The 20,996-nt window shown below is 47.8% G+C and overlaps 1 protein-coding gene across 1 annotated transcript; it reads right to left on the bottom strand.

Annotated features, from left to right (window-relative positions):
- On the bottom strand, positions 1-3,977 carry SPACA3 (sperm acrosome associated 3). Its single transcript, XM_061176226.1, has 4 exons — positions 3,728-3,977; positions 2,791-2,949; positions 2,295-2,373; positions 1-67 (listed from the first exon to the last, which is right to left on the bottom strand). Exons 1-4 carry the CDS (start codon positions 3,912-3,914, stop codon positions 1-3), a joined length of 492 nt encoding a protein of 163 aa, XP_061032209.1. The 5' UTR covers positions 3,915-3,977.
- Between the last annotated feature and the right edge of the window lie 17,019 nt (positions 3,978-20,996).

Below are 20,996 nucleotides of genomic sequence, written 5' to 3'. Positions count from 1 at the left end.
CTACAATTCACAGCCATCCACCCAGTCACTGAGGTCCTTGCCCTGGCAGTGATGCCTCCAGACCTCCCTGAGGATGGAAGATGGGGAAGAGGAGAGACCAAATCAGCTGCAGTCTTCAGTCTTTGCTCAGAGAAGGACAGGATGGAGGCGTGGGCTCTAAACCAGAGGTGAGGTGAGGAAAGGGGCTAGCAAGGGGAAGAGGGACAAGTCAGCTGTGTTAACTAGCAAAGAACCCCCTAAAAGAAGTAAAAAAAAAAGAGAGAGAGAATGACCCTTAAAAAGTTACCTGTCTAGCCTCCATATTTTACCGATGGAGATAACAGAGTAATCAAGTTCACCCAGAAGTCAATGGCAAAGACTGGGGTCCAGAGCCCCAATTCAATGCTCGCTTCCTACACCATGCTGTTTCTGCAGACAGTGATGTCACCGTACATGTGTACAGCCCTTTACAGTTTACATAGCACTGTCACACCCATCACCCATTTATCTGCCATCCCCCCCAGCAGCCCTATAAGGTAGATTAGGCAGATATTATGTTCCCTATATTCCAAATGAAAAGCTGAGACTAAGATGCAAAATTACTTGCCCAAGGTCCACAGCTTGTAAATGACAGAAATGCACCTACACCCAATTCTCCTTGGCTACCAATCTGGATCTTTCAGTTGCTGGTAACTATAGTTTATAGGCTCTTTTAGGACCATTACCTTGTTCCAGTGTCATACTAGCATCTTGAGGAAGTTAAGCAAGATCCTGGGATCCTGGGGATCCCAAGTTCCCAGGGGTTCCAAACTTGGATAACTAGTGTCCTCTATGATGTCAATGTCAGAGAGCCCAATGGCAAGGAGGGCCCCTAAAGGACCTTGATAGATCTATCAAGCGAGAGGGTTGACTGGCTTGTTCGTCTCTTCCATTAGACTGAGACCCTTGAGGGCAAAGAACTGGGTCTTGGCCACGCCTGAAGCCCAGCACCCAGCACAGAGCCTGGCACAGATGAGTCCTCAGGTGTGCATGTGGAGGGAATAAACAGCACCCTTCCTACATTCTAGGACCACTTCCTATTAGCCTCAGCCACCTCTCAGAGGTTATACATTGCCACAAATTTACTCCCAGCGTACAAGAGAGTTGTTCTTTGATTTAACCACAAAGAACCTGTTTCTTCCATCCCAGGGTAGTGCCCCCAAGGCCTCAAACCCTTGGATTCCTACCTGAGCCTGCATTCACCCTTCCTGATTTTATAGATGTGCGTTCTATCCTGCTGAGGCTGCCTCATTCCAGATTCAGCTCCTGGGGCTTCAACTGTTCTCAGATCAACACATCTCCAAAGCTGTGGCCATTGTCAAGGCCTACCTTGGACCTTCTCTGTGTTCGTGGTCCTTTTCACCTCCTCCTCTCGCTCACTGGCCATGTATCACGTGTCCCTGTTCCTCCTCCACAGCCCCTCACCCCAACCCCTCTCCTGTCCATCACCTATACAACTGTCTGAGTCCACACCCTCCGTCTCTCACTTAGACTCCTGCAAAGGCTTCCCAACTAGCCCCCCTGCCTCTAGTCTGTCTCGCTTTCTTCTGCTCATGGACTGACGTTTGATACTTTCCTAATTACCCCACCAGCCTCGTCACTATCGCATCTGCCCTGAGTTCTGGTACTCTGGCCACCTGGAGGGATTTTACCTTCCCCACATTCTGTCCCCTGCCGCTATCCAGATAGGGGAGTAAAGGGAGGTTGGAGACTCTATGTAGAGAAGCTCCCGTCGGAAGAGGCTGGGAAGCTGTAGGCCTGCTGCTTCAGGGGTTCCAAAGATATAGTCCAATGCCCCATCGGATGCTCGTCCAACTCCCTTGCCTATGAGGATGGCTCCAAAGGCCATCTTGTGGGAAGGAGGTGAGTAAAGGGAAGGCTGATAGGGTGCGGCTCCAGAGCACCCACCCACGCTTCAAGCAGGGAACTTCTTTGATCTGTTTTACTAGACAAAGATGCCACAGTTAAGAAACAAACAAAGTTCCTAGACCCTGGTCTAATGAACTTGTAAGCAGGCATTCCAACATAGGCAGATCTTGGAAGAGCCAGGCTTGGCTCCGTGACCTCCAGTGACTTGCTTATCCTCCCTAAAATTCAGTGCGTTGTCTGTAAATACATCAGTGGTAGTGAGCTCCGCCACCGAAAGTTGCCGTGCGGATTAGATTGTGAGGCCATAGAATGGTGCCTGGGATAAGGAGGACACTCAGAGAAGGTTAGTTCCCTACTGTGGTCCTGGCCACATCACCTTGCAGGGGGCTCCAACCTACATTACTTACCAGGTGCCCAGACCCTGGGGATCTTGAATTATCTTCATGGCACAGATAACAGTATCCTTGAGGTTAGGATTCAACAAGTCTGGGGAGGGAGGCAGAGAAACACGATGAGGGAGCAGGGGGTGGAGCTGGACAGCCAGAGTCTGTCTCTATCTCTCTGTCTTTCTCACACATGTACACACCCTCCTCCATCCTAAATTCAACCCTGTCCCTCGACCGCCCTGGAAGCACAGGGCTTACCCGATCACTTCCCCCCATCAGAAGCCATCCCCCCTCCCTTCCCATAGCTCTCAGGACAGTGTCCCATCTGGGACCCCAAATCAGATTCACGGAGGACCCATCCTCATCACTCGCCCCATCCCGCCCTCCTTGGTAGACCCAGCAGGCAGCGGGGGTCCCCACTCAGACATAAGGCAGGAGGAACACACAAGGCTGGGGAAGAAGCAATGGCCAGTGCAGAGCCTGGCCCCAGCCAGCCCTGGGCCCAGGCCCAGCCTACCGGAGCAGTACATCTGGCACATGTTTGGGACATTGGGGTTGAGATTTTTGCACCACTTCCGGCTGTTGATCTGGAAGATGCCGTTGTTGGTACTTCCATCGGCTTCGTGGTCCACGGCAGCTGTGTTGAAGCCACTTGCGAAGTAAGCAAGACAGACCCCTGCACAGGGCGGAGACACAGGCCTGTGGGTCGGATGACGGAGGCCAACCCAGACCAGAGGGCTCATGGGGAGACTCCACACCTCCTCTGAGCCTCAACTCCTGTTTCCAGGTAGTCAGGGCAGACGCCCTCCCACCTCCTTGACAAATGAATCCATCGAAGCTCGGAGGGGCAAAGTGACTTACTCAAGGTCACACAGAGCTACCAAATAGCAAGAGTCAGGACCGGACCTCAGGCGTCCTGACTCCTAGGCTAGCAATCTTCCCACAGTCTCACTGTCCGCACATAGTAGGACCCAAGAAATGCTGTGGGATGAATGAACAAGAGCTTGCTGTTCAGAGACATGATTAGGAAGGCACGGGGGGAACCTAGAGAGAGGGCTAGAACCAGAGAAGAAATGAGTCCGGGTGTGGCTGTACTTCATAGCTCCTCGAAGCTGCCACCAGCTTGAAAAGTTTGGTATTTGCTGCTTTGCTCAGCTTGCCCTAAACTTCACTGGGAATGTCTGATCCTAGTGGCCACAATTCAGATTAGGGTAGGAAACCATTCTTTTCCTTTGGCTCCCGACTTTACCAGCGGGGGAGAAAATGAAGAGGTCATTCAGATTTGGCTGCCTGTCGCCTGCCTGCTGTGTATTCACCCCAGTGCCAGGTGTTCTCTGCCTCTCAGCTCATAGCATCCTTGTTTGACAAAGGAGAACAGAGGCTCCCAAGGCCACAGCCCATGAGGGAGGAGGAGGGAGGGAGAGCAGGAGGGAGGGAGGGAGTGCAGTCCTTACAGTCTGCCAGGCTGTATCCCCGGAATCCATCCAGGCCGATATCCTGCAGCACTCTGGCCAGCTCACAGCGACTGTAGACCTTGGCCTGGCCGGAGGTGAGCAGGCAGCTGAGCAGAGAGGCCAAGGCTAGCAGCGTGATCCCAGGCAGGCATGGCCACCTTCTGGGAGCCCAGCTCCCACCTTCCATGCGGGTGGCAGGGTTGGAGACCCCGCCACGCTGGCTCAAAGCTGGGCTTTGAGATGGCAGGCAGCTCACAGAAGGCTACCCCTGGAAGAAGAAGGGAAACAGGGCCTGAGTGTACCTGGGAGGTGGGGAGAAGGCTCCAACACTGCCAACCTGCTCCCTTGCAGCCCTGATGGAGCATCAGCCGTACCACCAAGAGCCAGAAGAGGGTTCCCCGAGGCCAGCCCCTTTCCCCTCCAATCCTGCTTTGTACCCCCTTGTCCTGGCAGCTGAGAGAAGAGGAGGGGAACAGGGGAGAGGACAAACATATTCTGAGCTCCATACTACTTGCCAGGCATCACGGAATCCTGAAGCCCAAGACTTCACAACTCAGAAGGGACAAAGTTTGGACTGAGACCAAAGTTTATGTGACTCCAAAGTCCCACCGGGGTTTGGCCACAAGCAGATGCTCCCAGAGGGAACAGCCGAGCAGTGACATCAGTGTAAATCAATCCCTCAGCCCAGATGCCACGAAGCTCTCTTCTAGCACTGAGCCTCCACCTCCTGGCCTGCACGGAAGCCAGGTCTCCCCCTAGAACACTGCCACCCTGCAGCCTCTCAAGTGGAGGATGCCCTTTCTCCCACACACAGGCCGCCCAAGGCGATGCTGAAACTCTCCTCCATGCCCGCCACCCCATCTGAACCATCACCTTGTTAAAGCCTGGCCTCCCTCGAAGCACACCTCGCCCGGTTCGGTTTGCCCTCCACGCCTCTCATCACTGGCTCTGCAGGCCTGTCCCCAACATCGTGAAGGACATTTGCACTTGGGTATGACCTTGGCCTCCACTCTGTCTCAGAATAGAGAAGTGTCTCTATTCCACTTCTATCTCTCCCCAGCCACCTGTGACCTACCTCTCCATGTCTCTCACGACCTCAGCCCCCCAACTTGCCCTCCACCTTCATAGATTCCAAAAACGAAACACAACCTCGGGAGTGGGTGTCCCTACAGTTGGGTGGCCCCGAGCCCAAGGATGACAAGACAAGGGTGTGCTTTGCAGTAAGCCTCGTCTCAGCGGGAAGCCCGCCCCAACGCATAACGTCTCCGACGTGGACACTTTCCCAGCACCATCTTCTTCCTCTATAACGTGAGGAAATTAATAACACCTGCCTCATCGGATTGTTGAAAGAATGAATGAGAAAAGAAAGGCACAGAGAGAACAGGGCTCTTTGCATTGGAACTCGGCTGGTCATTATTTCTATTAGGAAGTGATGCTGGCACCAGCCCTGAGGCTCGTCTTGGTCAGCTTTCTCTCTCCCTTTTCCCTCAGAGGGTATTCATGACCCTCATTACTGTCCTTGAGTCCCCTCCCCGCCCTGTCCCACCTCACCTCCTGCCTCACTGAGAAAAACAAGGTGCTCACAGGTGAGATTTCCTTCCTCTTCCTGCTTTTACCCCATCCCACTCACAGGTGCATCAGTAGCCTCACCTACCCTCACAGAGGAGGCGCCTCTACACTGATGGGGGCCCATCTTTCCTCCAAGCTCTGTGTTTCATCCTTTCCCGTCTCTCCACCTTGTTCTACCAGCCACTTCTCCTCTCTCAGCCTCACCAGCACCTCTTCTCCACCAGCTTCTCCTTCCTCTGCAGGTACCGACATGCTTAGGTCTCCAGCTTCTAAAATACCTTCCCTGGACTCTTCATCTATACTGACCTGTCCCTCTCCCTCTCTTTCTCATTTCAACTTCTAGGGGGAAATCTACGATTTTCTCACCTCCCATTTGTTTCTCAACCCAGTGATATTTAGCATCACCACCACGACCACTCGCCTGACACCACGCGGTCCGATGGACCCTCGTCAGCTCCTGTCTCGCGGGAGCCCTCAGCAGCCTTGCACACCACTGCCACTCCCCCTGGTTGAAACTCTTGCCTCTCTCCGCTTCCATGACGCTCCCCTCTCTCAGGTTCCTCGGATTCCCTTTTGTGGAATCCACTTCCGCCCAGGCCTTAAATGCTGACATGCTTCCCAGGCATTTCTCCCTTGAGCCCTGCTCTCTCCCACTTCAGGAAACCCTCTGGGCAGCCTGCAGGATGCCTAAGCATGTCTGTGCCTACTGCCCGCTGCAGGATGATGGCTTATATGACATCTTCCCCGGAGCAGCAGACCTCATAGGTAACTACCTCCTGGGCATCTCCGCTTGGATAAGACACGGTGAATTCAAACTAAGCACGTCCAAAACAGAACGAACCTTCCCACTATTTTAGTGCTCTTTTGTATGTCTTCCCTTTCTTGGTTTAAAACATTCTTGGTTTTAAACACATCATGTTTTATTGCTTAAACCTATTTATCCAAATTGGATAAGCATTTTTATCCAGATATAAATGTCATTCTTCACTCCTCTCCATCACAACATCTTTCACTCATCCCCAAGCCATCAATCCCAATGTGCTGTTGAGTCCACCTTCCCTCCAAGGGCAACATCTTTTCCTTAGTTCGGACCACCCTCCTGGTGTGCTGATGGTCTCCTGGGATCCAGTCCTGACCTTCTCCCCAACTATTCTACCCACATTCACCAGCATGAAGGTTTTACACAAAAAGCCTGGCGTGTGACATCCTTTGATGGCTTCCTTCCTCACTGCTCCTAAGCGTGGTCCACAAGGACCCTCGTGACCCAGCCTTGCTGACCTGTCCCCCGCGACACATTAAGTTCCAGTAATGCCATGTCATTCGCTCACGATGATCTTGCCGTCTGAACGGGAACCCTCTCGTTTCCTCTGCGTGCTTCACTCTTACCTATACTTCAAGGGTCACATTAGAGGTGAGTTCCCCAGCGAGACTCCCCCAGTGGGTCCCCGCCCCCCCCCCCCCCAGTACTCCCAAAGCGCCCTGGGCTTCTGCCCTCCTGCACAGTAGACTGTAAAAGACGTTAGCCTTTCCCGCTACAAGGTGAACTTCCAAAGAACAATGGTGCTCTTATTTATCTTCTTATCCTGAGAGTCAAGCAGAGCTGCCGGCATGGAGTGGCTGATCAGTGGGTGCTTCTTAAGACTGAAGTACATTGAAGTCGTGTCCACAAGCGCATGATCCCTTCTCATCAAAGTGTGGAGCATGAGAGGGAGGACGACACCCTTCTGAGTTCTTAAAATCTGGCAGACACTGTGCTGGGCTTTTTCTGGATGTTTTCTGACTTATTCTCATCTAATCCTCTCAACAATTCAAGGGGGGAAGGATTACTATCTCCAACTTATAGGTGAAGAAACCCAGCCGACTGCTCTACAGAGACTGTTTTTGCTTTTTCGGTAGCAGAGTTATTTAAAGGTAATTTCATCCTGAGCATTTCCCAGCAGATCTAGAGGTAGCAGGAGTCAGGTCTGCTGATCCAGAGACCAGAGACTGCCAGCATGGTCTCCAATCTCTCTCTCTCAACTCCCCACCCCCGCTTCACCAGCCCAGGATCCGCCCCACCCCCCCGCCTCCGCCCCTCCATCTCTGACCACTGCCTTCCTTTCTCCATGTCCCTCCCTGACCAGTTAACAGCTGCAGGAAGAGGGGGAAGGGGGCTCACTGATCAGGTGTCGTCCGCACCAGAGCTGACACAGCAGTGACAGTGGCAGTAACAGCAGTGGCCCAACACCCTGCTTCAGCCCAGGACACCCCCCATGATACAGCTGGGGCCCCAGGCACCCAGCTTGAAGAGAATGATGGGAAAGGGCAGGCTCCAAACTGACATGGGGCCTTCTGGAACTCCCCAGTTCTGTGAGCTCATCTTCTAGAACCATCTTCACCCACCCAGCTTTGCTAGCCCCCCTGAGCCCCTCAATGTCAGGGCCTGGGGACATATTAGGAGGATCTAAGCTCAACCCCTCTTGCCCACCTTCGCTCACACACACAATACTTTGAAGGGTGACTCACTCCTCTCCTCCCAACAGACCCTTCCGGTGGGTACCCAGGGATGATGATGCTGGCGGGTGGCCACCGTCGCCCCAGGCATCCGACCTCACGGTCAAACTCCTTTGTTCTTCTTCCTTGATGCCGAACCACGAACCACCCCCTTTCTCCATCTGGATGATGACAGTTCAGTGCGGACAAGCCTGGGACAAATGTGATGCTGTCGACCCTAAAGCTTGTGGGACAGAGCAGTAAAATAGAAGGGCATGTGACACCCGTGCCTATACCCCACAGGAGCCCCTGCTTGGAGGCTGTGTGGCACAGCAGTTAGAGCATGGACTTTGCAGTCAGGCTGACCTGAGAACGAACACAGGCGCTAGTGACTACCAGCTGGGGTCCCAGTAAAAGTGACTTAACCTCTCAGTTTCCTTCATTCTCAAGGGGAAATAACAATACAGGAAACATCTCTAGAGACACGCAATACACAGGATCAATTACCACTAAGAGCAGAGCACAACCAAAAATATGTCAAGCTGCCCCTGTTCATCCTGTCTGCCTGGGCCCCATCCCAGACAGACCAGATTCGAATTGAGGGTTGACCCACGTTTGCATCAGGATTTCTCTCTTTTTTTTTTTTTTTTTAATTTTATTGTGGTAGGAATACATGAGTCACTTAATATGAGATCTACCCTCAACAAAATTTTAAATGTATAGTACAGTGTAGTTGATCCTAGGTACAGTGTTGTACAGCAGATCCCCAGAAACTTCTTCCTCTTGTTTAACTGAAACTTTATGCCCGTAGATTAGTAACTCCCCACTCCCTTCTCCCCCAGACCCTGGCAACCACCATTCCACTCTTTGATTCTATGGACTTGACTCTTTTAGATACCTCCTATAAGTGGAATCATGCGGTGTTTGTCTTTCTGTGACCGGCTTATTTCACTGAGCATAATGTGTCCTCCAGGTTCATCCACGTGGTCATATGTTACAGAATTTCCTTCCTTTTTAAGGCTGAATAGTACACCACTGGATGTATAGACTGCATTTTCTTTATCCATTCATCTGATGGACATTTAGGTTTTTTCCACATCTTGGCTATTGTGAATAGTGCTGCAATGAACATAGGAGTGCTAATATCTCTTCAAGTTCCTGATTTCAATTCTTTGGGATAAATAGAAGTGGGGTTGCTGGATCACACGGTAGTTCTATTTGTAATGTTTTGAGATACTGTATTCCACAGCAGCTTCGCCATTTTGCATTCTTACCAACAGTGCACAAGGGTTCCAATTTCTCCATGTCCTTGCCAAAACTTATCTTTTGCTTTTTTTATAATAGCCATCCTGACAGGTGTGAGGTGATATCGCATTGTGGTTTTGATTTGCATCTCCCTAATGATTAGTGATGTTGAACATTTTTTTCATATGCCTGTTGGCCCCCCTGTGTCTTCTTTAGAGAAATGTCTCTTTGGCATCAGTATTTCTTAAAAGCTCCCCCAGATGACTCCAATGCACAGCCAAGGCTTGAGCCTTTGTCTTGGGGAAGGGGTCTGGACTTGAGTTAGAAAACCTGAGTTCAATGTCTTGCTCTACCCTTGACTGGCTATTTAGTCTTGGCCAGTTAACCTCCATTTCCTCATCTATAAAATGGAGTCGTTACACTGCCCCACCCCCTGGAACCACGGTAATCTCCCCAAGCCTCATTTTGCTCCTCTGTAAAATGGGAATAATCCTCCCTCACTATCTCAATGCCTGAAGATACATACCACTTGGATCAGTACATCTTAACTATTGTTTTTATTGTCTGACCCTGGGTGGTGATTCTGTGTGGTTGAGTTTTGGGGTTTTTACTGTATCGGTCTGCTTTTATTATTTCATCACTTCTTTTTATTGAGTCATCTTTCAGCTTATTTTTATTTTATTGTATGTTTTGTTATTTCCCACTTGACTTTCACTCTTAAATGGAGAAGAAGGAACAGAAAGCTCAAAAGAAAAAGTTACAAGGGCAGACAAGGCCCCCAGTTGACAATTGGTGGGTCTTTATTTCTCTGCTGAGCTCAGCACGAGTCTTTCCTGTTTCCCCCAAAGCAAGCTCGGATGCTTGACCACATCCCAGCAGAGATCCCCCACCAGCTCCCTTCAGGTTTAAGTTCTCCTGAAGCATCTCTTACCTTTCTGCTTCTCAGTCCTGACTGCACTTTAGAAAAAATACTGACACCTGGGCACCACCCCAGTCCAATTACATCCAAATCTCTGGGGGTAAAGCCCAGGCATTACTATTTTTTCAACACTTCCAGGAGATTCCAAAGTGCTACCGGAGGTGAGAACCACTTTTCTAATCAAACTTTAGTTCCCTAAATGTGTGCCAGTGCTTTGCAACCATGTCTTACATGCTATTATATATGTTTTTCCCTCTGTCAAGTACACTCTTTCTGTTCCAACTAACTGGCTAGCTGCTGGTCCTCCTTAAAGCATTGCTGGAGCTGGACTTCCTCCCCTGGACTCCTTGGGCTGAGTCAGGAGTCCCCTATACCCTGGCACAGCAATCAATGTTAATGTGTCATCTCAGCATCTATCACACTACATCAGTATCTTCTTTCTCCATCACTCCCACCAGACTAGGAGATGCCCGATAGCATCTGCCACACTACATCAGTATCTTCTTTCTCCATCACTCCCACCAGACTAGGAGATGCCCGATGCGTCCCAATTGTCTATTTTCCAATTGCTGACAACAAGATCAAAAAATACTATGGAAAGAAATGAAGAAATGAATGAAAATCATCTAGTCGGTTGATTCAGAAGAACCTCAGCTCAGAGAACTCCATCGGGAGAGTGCCGAGGGTGGTCCCAAGGAGTGTGCAGGGGTCTCTGTGGACAATGAAGAAATGAGTCCTACTCTGCCTGCAAGTAGGGAGAGCCTGGAGCTCCTAGAGAAAGGTCTACTCACCTGATCCACTCCCAACTCATAACAGTGAAAATAGAACTAACCTCTTCTTGATAAGTTGTGTCCCTGTTATTTTCATCTTTGATCACAGTATGTGGCTGTAATCACAAGACATTGTCATTAGGAGGCCTGAGGCATGTAAAGTCACTAACCCTGCACTGCAGAGTCTCATCCCATCATATTCTTTTAGTTTTGTGTCTCCTTTATTAATCTGTCTTTTGTGATGGTTAATTTTCTGTGTCAACTTGACTGGGCCACAGGGTGCCCAAATATTTGGTCAAACATTATCCTGGGTGTTTCTATGAGGGTGTTTCTGGAGGAGATCAACATCTTTAAAAATTGAAATGTATTTGACACATAAGGTTGTGTAAATTTAAGGTGTAAGACATGTTAATTTGATACATTTCTATACTGTGATATGATTATCATCATAGGCATAATTAACACCTCAGTCACATTACATCATTATTTCTTTTTAGTGGCTGGAATAATTAAGTTCTAGTCTCTTAGCAAGCTTGATGATTACAATACAATATTGTTGTCTATATTCATTATACTGTGCATTAGATGAGATTAACATTTCAATCACTAGATTGAGTAAAGCAGATTGCCCTCCCTAATGTGGGTGGGCCTCATCCAACCAGTGGAAAGCCTGAAGAGAACAGAAAGGCTGATCCTCCCCAAATAAGAGGGAATTCCCCCTGCCTGACTGCAATTCAAACTAAGACATTGACTTTTTTCCTGCCTCTGAACTAGAACTGAAACATCAACTCTTTCTGGGTCTTGAGGCTGCCAGCCTTTAGACTGGAATGACACCATTGATTCTCTTGGGTCTCCAGCTTACCAACTCACCCTGCAGATCTTGGAACTCACCCACTTCCACAACTGCATAAGCCTTATTCCAAATATATATATAACGACTGTTCTAACCAAATTTTTATAGTTCCCTATATGTGTATTTATATACACAAATCTTGTTCTGTTCCTCTGGAGAACCCTGACTGATACAGCCCTCCGTGAAGTTGGTAGAAAATCACTTAACAGTCATCAGGTTCCTCAATCCACATTATTCCCTTCCTTGCTGTGGTGCCACTACTGGCTGACAGTCTTCCCTCCCGTCTTATGATTTGTGCCTTCCACAGTACAGGGCAGCTGACTGAAAGCAGCCAGACCTGGGGTGGAGTCCTGATGTCACAGAATTTACTAGCTCTGTGACCTTGGTGGGTTCGTTAGCCTCAATATCCTCACCCATAAAGTTAAAAGGACTGCCACCCAGGGGGTTGTTGAGAGGATTAATGACATAAGATGCAAATCATCTTACACAGAACCTGGCACCAAGCAGACACTCAATAAAAGGTAGTTCTTTAATTATTGTTGTTTTGGGGGAGAGGAAACTAACTAACCATACTTTTGAGAACTTCACTTGAATTGTCAAAAAAGGCTCTGAGTAAAAGGGCCTAAAGGATATTGCAAAGGGAAAGCAGGAGCTAGTTTTAACCAATCAGAGGCCCTTTTCCTGTCCAAGTTTGTGCTGTGTTGGCCCTCGCGGAAGTCACAACATCTCTGGATGAGCAGGGAATTAATCTACTAGCATTCGTCTTCCTGGACTTACATCCTAGGGATTTGCTCTCAGGGAAACTGACACAGCCTAAAGAGGAAGGAAAAACATCCATTTGGACAAAAGTGCTTGTTCATCTATGTCATACTCCCCCCTCCCCATCCTGATGTCCTTCAGAGGTCAGAAATGGTTCCTCCATATCTGCCCCCATCACTCTGGTTGGTGCTGTCAGCGTATCTTATCTGGAACTACAATCATTCCCTAAGGGGGTCTCTCTCTACATCTAAGTGATAGAACCGAATACACCAGTCCCCGTTTTTAAATCTTTCACTGGATCTCTATCACTTGCAGAACTAGTTCAGAAGTCCTCCACGCTCTGTCCTCTCCCCACTTCTCCAGCCCTTCCTCCCAACACTTCTCTCCCTGCAACGCCACCCCCTGGGCTTCCACGGCTCTGAGCTACCCACTCTTCCCCAAACTTATCTGTATAAAATCTTTCCTCATTGGGCACCTGATAACTCCATTTCACCCTTCAAAATCAGCCCAGCATTGCAACTTCCACAGAAAGTGTTAATCCCACACTCTCCATCTCCTGAACCCTCCAATCTATTTTCTTGCCCCTGGCCCTTGAATTTCTCCCTGTCACAGAACTCCCACATTGCACTATAAATTATGATGTACATGACTATAGCCCTGTCTGTGAGCTCTTCCAGAGCAAGGAGTACGTTATATTTAACCTCTGTATTTCCTTGACCTATTAATGGGTGAGACACCCAAAAGGCACTGAGTAAAGGTTAGGAGAATACATTTAAAAACACACTGGTTGGGGAGGGAAGGAGATGCACACGATTCTATAGGGAGAACACAAGAGAGATTTTGTGGTGCTGGGACAGTTCTGTATCTTGATCTGGATGGTAGGTACACAAATGCACGTCATAAAATGACGTGGAACTGTACACACACATCATCGCAATGTCAATGTCCGGACTGATATTACAGTGGGTCCCTTGGTATCTGTAGGGTTTTGGTTCCAGGACCACCTCCCCGCCCACACCCAGGATACCAAAATCTGCAGATGCTCAAGTCTCTATAGCAAATGTCCTAGTACAGTTGGCCTGTATCCATGGGTTTCGCATCCTCAGATTCAACCAACTGCAGGTGGAAACCCGCGGATACAGGAGGCCAACTGTATATTATGTTGTATAAGGATATTGCAAAGGGAAAGCAGGAGTTTGTTTCAACCAATCAGAGGCCTTTTCCCCATCCAAGTCTGCGCCACGTTGGCCCTCATGGAAGTCACGAGCTCTCTGGATGAGCAGGGAATTACTCTACTAAGCGTTGATCCTTTTGGAAGATGTAACCGTTGGGGAAACTGGATGAAGAGGCCCCAGGATTTCTTTCTACCCTCTTTGTAACTTTCTGGGACTAACTATTTGATAATAAAAAGTTTTCTAAAAAATGAAAAATGCACTGGCGACTTTTGCTGTTCTGACTCATCTAATAAAATTATTGGAAATGAGGGGCAGTCAGCCCTGGAATTTTTCACAAAGTCTAATTTAAGATTATTTAAAACTGACCAGCTAGAAGGTGAATTATGAGAACACAAACATAACCCAAATGTGCTTCAACATCTGCTTTATTTAGAATCGTAACAAGTTTCTGCTCTAAAGGCCTTGGAATCAGTACCTAAATGGGAAGAACCAGAAGTAGAATGAATCAGGTCAGCACAGCTGTGGGAGCAGAACGAGGCCGCCTGTGATGAAGCACCTGAGAAAAACAGAAAGCTTCTGTGACTCTCTCTGACCAGAGAAAGATGCTGAATGGGTGGGAGAAAACTGCATTCCTGACCCATGACTTGGGAGGCACTGGACCTAAAAATCTGAGTCCACATTCTTAGTAACTTGGAAACCCTCACATGCTGGAGGTGCTAAAAACAGGTTTCGGGAATTCCCTGGCAGTCCAGTGGTTAGGACTTCACGCTTCCACTGCAGAGGGCATGGGTTCAATCCCTGGTTGAACTAAGGCAACTAAGATCCCTCATGCATGCTGCACAGGACAGCCAAAATAAAATAAAATAATTAATTAATTAATTAAAAACCGAGGTTTCCAGTAAACTAGCACCTTCAACAGCAGAAGGTCTCCACACACCCAGGGCCTCTGACCTCCTGAGATTCCTAGCAACCAGGGTGGGCTCACAACCTGATGATGTCAATAGCCTTAGGAGCCTGAGACTTCTAATAACTGATGTCTCTGAGAACCATGAAGCCTTTAATAAATTGAAAAACTGAATAACCCAGGGCTTCTACAGACCCAAGGACTATAATAAACTGAGACTCTTAGCAACCCAGGTCTCCTAGCAACCTGGGGACTCTGATTGTCAGAGACTCCTGGCAACCAGGGAGATTGCACAATCTGGGGCCCCAGCACACATCCAACCCTGGGCCTAGACTGCCTCTCCCTCTGTGGTGACTCCACACTGAACCTTGAGAGGAAGTGTGATCTGAGAGACAAAGGCAGAATCAGGAGCCAAAGCCCTGGGTAAAACGTTCTGATTTGGCCACTTACTAACTGTATATCCTTTGGCTTAATCTCCCTGACTATCAGACTCCTTACATACAAAATGAGAATGATAATTACAATCTCTAGCTCATAAAATTATTGTGAGCATCAGGTAAGAAGGCTTAAGGGAAAGCATTTTAACAGCTATACATAGGCATGTTGCCATTTCCAATTGCACCCTGTCCCCTCCCATCTCAAGACCCACCATACTGCATCAATTGCAAGTCAATGCTACTTCCAAAACATCTTTCCCATCTATTCCAGCTCCATCACCACCACCAGAGTCTCAAGCCCCCATTGTCTACTTTGCCACCAGTTATCTTTCCAACACGCAAGTGCTATCCTTTCTCTTTTGCCCACAGGCTTCTATTGGCTCCCTTGTTCTTTGAGTCAAGTTCAAGTCTTTGGCATGGTATATAAACTCTTCACGATCAAGCCCTATCTTTCCAGCTTCACCTTCAATCACTCTCCCAACTCCCACTTCCTTTATTTACTCTGAAAACAAACCTGAGAGGTGGGTATTCATCATCTCAGTTTCACAGATAAAGAAAACAGGGCTGAAGTAGCTCACGCAAGTGCATACAGCCTGGAAGCAGTGATTTGTAGCCAAGTTGGATTGTAAAACCCAAGTCCTTTGACTGCAAAGCCATTACCGCCTTTTGGAAGCTTCCCAAAAAGCATACTTCTCTGTTTACTCTCTTAATAAACCAACTTTGATCTTGTCCCAAAGCCCCTCCACCCTTTTCTGCAAGAGCCGCTGAACAACATTCAGCTTTGGTGGAGCTTAAATTTACACTAGGGGGCGCTCTCCTTGCACACAAAACTATATACATCATCCCTAAGAGACTATTGAGACCACGCCCAGTGATGCTTTACCTGTGGCCTGGCTCATTTTGCCATATGGTTCGAGGTGTAATTCTAGGATAAATGTAATTTTAGGATAAACTGCTTCCGTGTTGCTGCTCCTCAAAAAAGACCAGATATTAACATTTCAGAGGCTAAATAAAGTCATTTTTATTAACATCCTTCCTGTCAATGGAACAGGTTAACCTAAGTTTTAAGAATATACCTGTTCTTCCATAGGACTCAATAAAGCTTCTCTCATTTTCCACTAAAATAAATATGACCTGAAAACAGCTGTATTTGCTGTTTGATTCTCAAGGTTCGGGGTGTGGGGAGGTTGGTGGGGACAGCAGGACAATTTCTCATCATGGGTACAATCTGACATCTTCATTTTATGAACGTGAGGGCAAAAATCCCCAAAGGGAAAGCACATTGCTTCAAGGCCCATGTCAAGTAAGAGTCAGGGCAGGGACCAGATCTAATTCTCCAGAACACATCTTCATATTCATACACTCATCTTGTAATTAACAAAGAGTACATAAGCGGAGCCCCCTGATGTTATGGCTCATGGGCTCAGCACACACAGCATGAATACTGTATGGGGCTCCTTATGGCGTATGGAAGAGAAACCATACTTGGTTCCATGGGTATGTCCAACCCTCTGAACATCTGTGAAATGGAGGAATATGTATGGATGCCTCTCAGAAGGCCTGGCTTTCCTGATGTGCTCACTCTGGTACATTCCCCCACCTCTCTGAGAGCTGTCCTCTCCAGGCTGAGATCAGAGGCCCCAGAGAGCTCTCCCAAGGTGCTGGGGGGTAGGGTTGGGAGGAAAGACTTTCTCCCCTTAGACCCAAAAACAATTTCCCTCCCAAACTGCCAGGGGAGAACTCAGCGCCAGGTTAATGCTGTTCAATGGGCCTGAAGGGATTCTCATTTGGGGATGATTTTACCCCCCAGAGAACACTTAGCAATGACTGAAGACCTTTTTGGTTACCACAAAGTGAGGAGAGGCATGCTACTGGCATTTAGTGAGTCAAAGGAGGTGCAGATGGCTGATCTTGACTGTTTAAAGCAGGGAAGGTGCCATCCAACCCCTGAGCCTCAGCAAAAAAAGCAATCCCTGTAACACAGAATCTGTCCCATGGTGAAGACAAGACCATCTTTTATTGATTGAAGGTCAACAAGGATGTAGATAACTTAAGCTATGCAGGGAACTAACATTCTGAAATGCCAAATCCTAAGGCTAAAAGTCTAAAACCAATCATTCAAAATACAAGGAGGGCTTCCCTGGTGGTGCAGTGGTTGAGAATCTGCCTGCCAATGCAGGGGACACGGGTTCGAGCCCTGGTCTGGGAAGATCCCACATGCCGCGGAGCAACTGGGCCCATGAGCCACAACTACTGAGCCTGCGCGTCTGGAGCCTGTGCTCCGCAACAAGAGAGGCCGCGACAGTGAGAGGCCCACGCACCGCGATGAAGAGTGGCCCCCACTTGCTGCAACTAGAGAAAACCCTCGCACAGAAACGAAGACCCAAAAGAGCCAAAAATAAATAAATTAATTAATTAATTAAAAAAAAATACAAGGAGATGCAACTCCGAGGACTGATCAGAATCTGAACGGCTCCACTGGATCTAAAACCCAGATCGCCAACATCCCGCTAAGGTTCCCACACGGAGGGCTGTCACCGAGCTCAGAACCGACACTGCATGAAATGCATGGAGATCGTGGGAATGTACGGCAGATCTGTGAGCTCCCAAGTGTGCATTCTTACTGCTCGGAGGCTGGAGAGAGTCAGGCTTGGCAGAAGAAATAGAAAGGAAGGCAGAGGAAGCCGAAGTGAACGGTGACATCCAATTCTGTTTCCTTCGACATTCCAAAAAAAAAAGTGGAAACTCACTCTTCTCCTGATTAATCCTTCCTTTCTCCAAGGAAGCCGGCTTTTAGCTATCATTCAGTTCTCTCATCAAAGGAAGTCAATTTACTGTATAAAAAGCCAATGGAGTTATTCCAGAGGCTTTAATCTAATTGTATTATCAGCACTTGGCCTTAAATTCAATACTTGTCCTTAAAAAGTACCCAGTTCCTTTGAGTCTAGGGCAAGAGGTTGAGAACAAGCCAGGGCAAAGCTCAGGACAGGGTTTGGTAGGAGGAGGATTTCAGCTCCAGGGCTGGCCCCTGGAGAAGGCACCCCTGAAGCCTCAAGGGGTTAAGTTCAACAGGTAAAGCAAGTTCCAGGGTGAAAGAAACAAAGGTCAGGAAAGCTGCTCTGGCTGGGATAAGGGCACAGCAGTGGAAGGTCTGAGCAGGCAGCCAAAGCTACGTGTACAGAAGTCAGTCTTGGAAAATCTGTCCATCTGGGGCAAGACCTCACCAGCAAGTGGGTGGGGAAGAGAATGTGTATCCAGCCTTATCTTCTTATTTCTCACAATCTTCTCAGGGCCTAACCCAGACACTGGTACCTAATAGGTGCTTAATAAGTATTTGCAGAGTGAATGAATGAAAAACAAAACCCCTAGAGATACCAAGTCCACACACCTCCTTCTTGCCTCTCCCATCCTACCCTATGGGGATGAGAGAGGATGCCACTGCCTGCCTAGGGACTCCTTGGTGATTTATTAAATCGCTAATTTTAATTAGGCACCAAGAACAAAAGGACGAACACCGCCAAGTTGCAAAGGACGAGAATATTGTGGGAGAAATCTAATGGGAAACACGGAGCATGGAGATGGACCTGCTGATTGAGCTCTGGGGGCCGGGACTGGGAGGGGTAAAAGTGGCCACTGCCAGAGCAAGTGGGGCTGGCAACAGATGCCCTGTGGGTTTGTCCCCCCTGTGGCCTGGAGAGAGGCAGAGGAGGCTGGACCTTGCTTCCTGGTCTGGCCAGAGGCAGGCGACTAAAACCTACATAGAGCGATCCAGCCAGCCCGCAATGGGGTGTGGCATGGCCCATCACATGAGCGTTTCCCCTTCCCCGCATGGGCTCCTCGTGCAGCCAGTGGGAGAGCAAAGAAGTAGGGAGGCCGGGTGGGAGGGGGTTGGCCTCGGCTCAGTTCTACAAACAGCAAGCAGGCGGCCTGCTCCAAAGGCGCTGCTGAGACCATGGTGAAAAATTGGTAATGGTAGGAGCCACAGTCCTCCTGCCAGGAGCCTCAGGCCCTGGGAGCCAGATGTTCCACAGGACAAGAACGTCCTGTACCCAAGTCGGGAGGAGGCAAGGAGCTGAGGTTGCTGCAAGGTGGTCAAGAGGCACGTGGAGTAGACTGGGATCCACCCCACCGCTTGGAGCCAAGCAGAGCTCAGCGGCATGCAGATCAGCCAAACCCCAGCCCACTTGCCGTCCAAAGCCCAAAATGAATGCTTGTTGTAAGTCATTGAAATTTCACAGTTGTTTGTTATGCGGCAACATCACTGACTGCACTATGCCTTCTGAGGGCCTTTTCAGTGCCTTCTGTTAAAGAAAGAGTCTGGCTATTAAAAAGAAAAGTTTACAGAAAATTCGAACACTCCTTGGTTCTCCCATTTGGGAGAGCAATTTCACAACTTCCAGAAAAGTTGAAGATGCATGTACGTTAGCGGTCAACTACTCCACCTCTAGGTGACTACACACCACAGAGCAGGGTCAGAAAAGTGTTTCTGTAAAGGGCCAGAGAGTGAGCATTTTAGGCATTTCAGACTAGACGTTCTCTATGAGACTATACAACCATTCGACTCTGCCATTTTAGCGTAAAAGCAGACGCAGACAATACTTAAACGAATGCCCGTGGCTGTGTTCCAATAAACCTTTTTTATGGACACTGAAAGGTGAATTTCCTATCATTTTCATGTATCACAAAATATTCTTATTTTTTTATCCATTAAAAATGTAAAAACCATCCATCGACAGGTGAATGGATAAACAAAATGTGGTAGATACATACAATGGAATGTCATTCAGCCTTAAAAGGAAGGAAATTCTGACATGTGCAACATGGATGAACCTTGAGGTCATCATGCTAAGTGAAGCCAGTCACAAAAAGACAAATAGTGTGTGATTTCATTCATACAAGGTACCTAGAGTAGTCCAATTTATAGAGACAGAAAGTGGATGAGTGGACAGGGGCATAGAAGTTATTGTTCAATGGGCAAAGAATTTCGATTTAGGAAGATGAAAAAGTTCTGGAGATGAATGGTGGTGATGGTTATACAACAATGTGAATGTACTCAATGCCACTAAACTGTACACTTAAAAATAGTTAAGGGCTTCCCTGGTGGCGCAGTGGTTGAGAGTCTGCCTGCCGGTGCAGGGGACACGGGTTCGAGCCCTGGTCTGGGAAGATCCCACATGCCGCGGAGCGACTAGGCCCGTGAGCCACAATTGCTGAGCCTGTGCGTCTGGAGCCTGTGCTCCGCAACAAGAGAGGCCGCGACAGTGAGAGGCCCGCACACCACGATGAAGAGTGGCCCCCGCTTGCCGCAACTAGAGAAAGTCCTCGCACAGAAACGAAGACCCAACACAGCCAATAAATAAATAAATAAATAAATAAATAAATAATTTTTTTTTAAAAATGGTTAAAATGGGAACATTGTATGCTAGGTACATGTTACTGCAATTTTTTTAAATTAAAATTATAAAAAGAAAAAATTAAAAATTATTCTTAATTTACAACCCCATACTAAAACAGGTGCCAGTGGATTTGACCTATCGGCCGTAGTTAATAACACTTGCCCTAAAGAAACTCTCTCAGATGTGCCCAGGAGATAAGTACAGGAGTACTTATCACAGCACTGTCTGGGTTATAGAAAAACAACAGGAAATAACCTAAATATTCATCAAGAGGAAAATGGAGCAATGCATTGTGGTATAATTATTCAATGGAATACACAGTGATAAGCGGAATATGCTATAATTTATATCTAAAACTTAAAACCCTACTGAATAATGCTATACTGTATTAATGCATACATAAAAATGTAAGTGTAAAACCATACATAGGAATGATAAACACTGGATTCACAGTAATAGTTACCTCTGAGGAGGAGGGAGAAGAATAGAAATGGGAATGGAAAATACAGGGAGCTTCAATTATATCAGTAATGTTTTATTTCTTTAAATGAGATCTGATGCAAATGACACAATGTTAAGATTAGATAAAGCTTAATGGTGGGTAAATAGGTAGTCATTACGCTCTTTTCTATTCTTGTCTGATCTTTGAAATATTTCACGATGAAAAAATTAATTCATAAAAGGGGAAAAAAGCAAAGGGAGGAACAAATTTTTAAGGAAAAACAAAAGCCAGCAATTTCAAAGCATGCCAGTAGCAGCCAGAGGAATAA

This window comes from Eubalaena glacialis, chromosome 19 (genome assembly GCF_028564815.1).
Source record: "Eubalaena glacialis isolate mEubGla1 chromosome 19, mEubGla1.1.hap2.+ XY, whole genome shotgun sequence".
Classification (NCBI taxonomy): Eukaryota; Metazoa; Chordata; class Mammalia; order Artiodactyla; family Balaenidae; genus Eubalaena; species Eubalaena glacialis.
This window is presented reverse-complemented; position numbering and strand designations above follow the sequence as displayed.

Coding starts and splice junctions, on each gene's coding strand:
- SPACA3 (XM_061176226.1), bottom strand. CDS start 3,914: ATGGAAGGTGGGAGCTGGGCTCCCAGAAGGTGGCCATGCCTGCCTGGG. Junction 2,950..3,727: donor GGGATACAGCCTGGCAGACT/GTAAGGACTGCA, acceptor CGCCCTGTGCAG/GGGTCTGTCTTGCTTACTTC. Junction 2,374..2,790: donor GTGCCAGATGTACTGCTCCG/GTAGGCTGGGCC, acceptor CTCCCTCCCCAG/ACTTGTTGAATCCTAACCTC.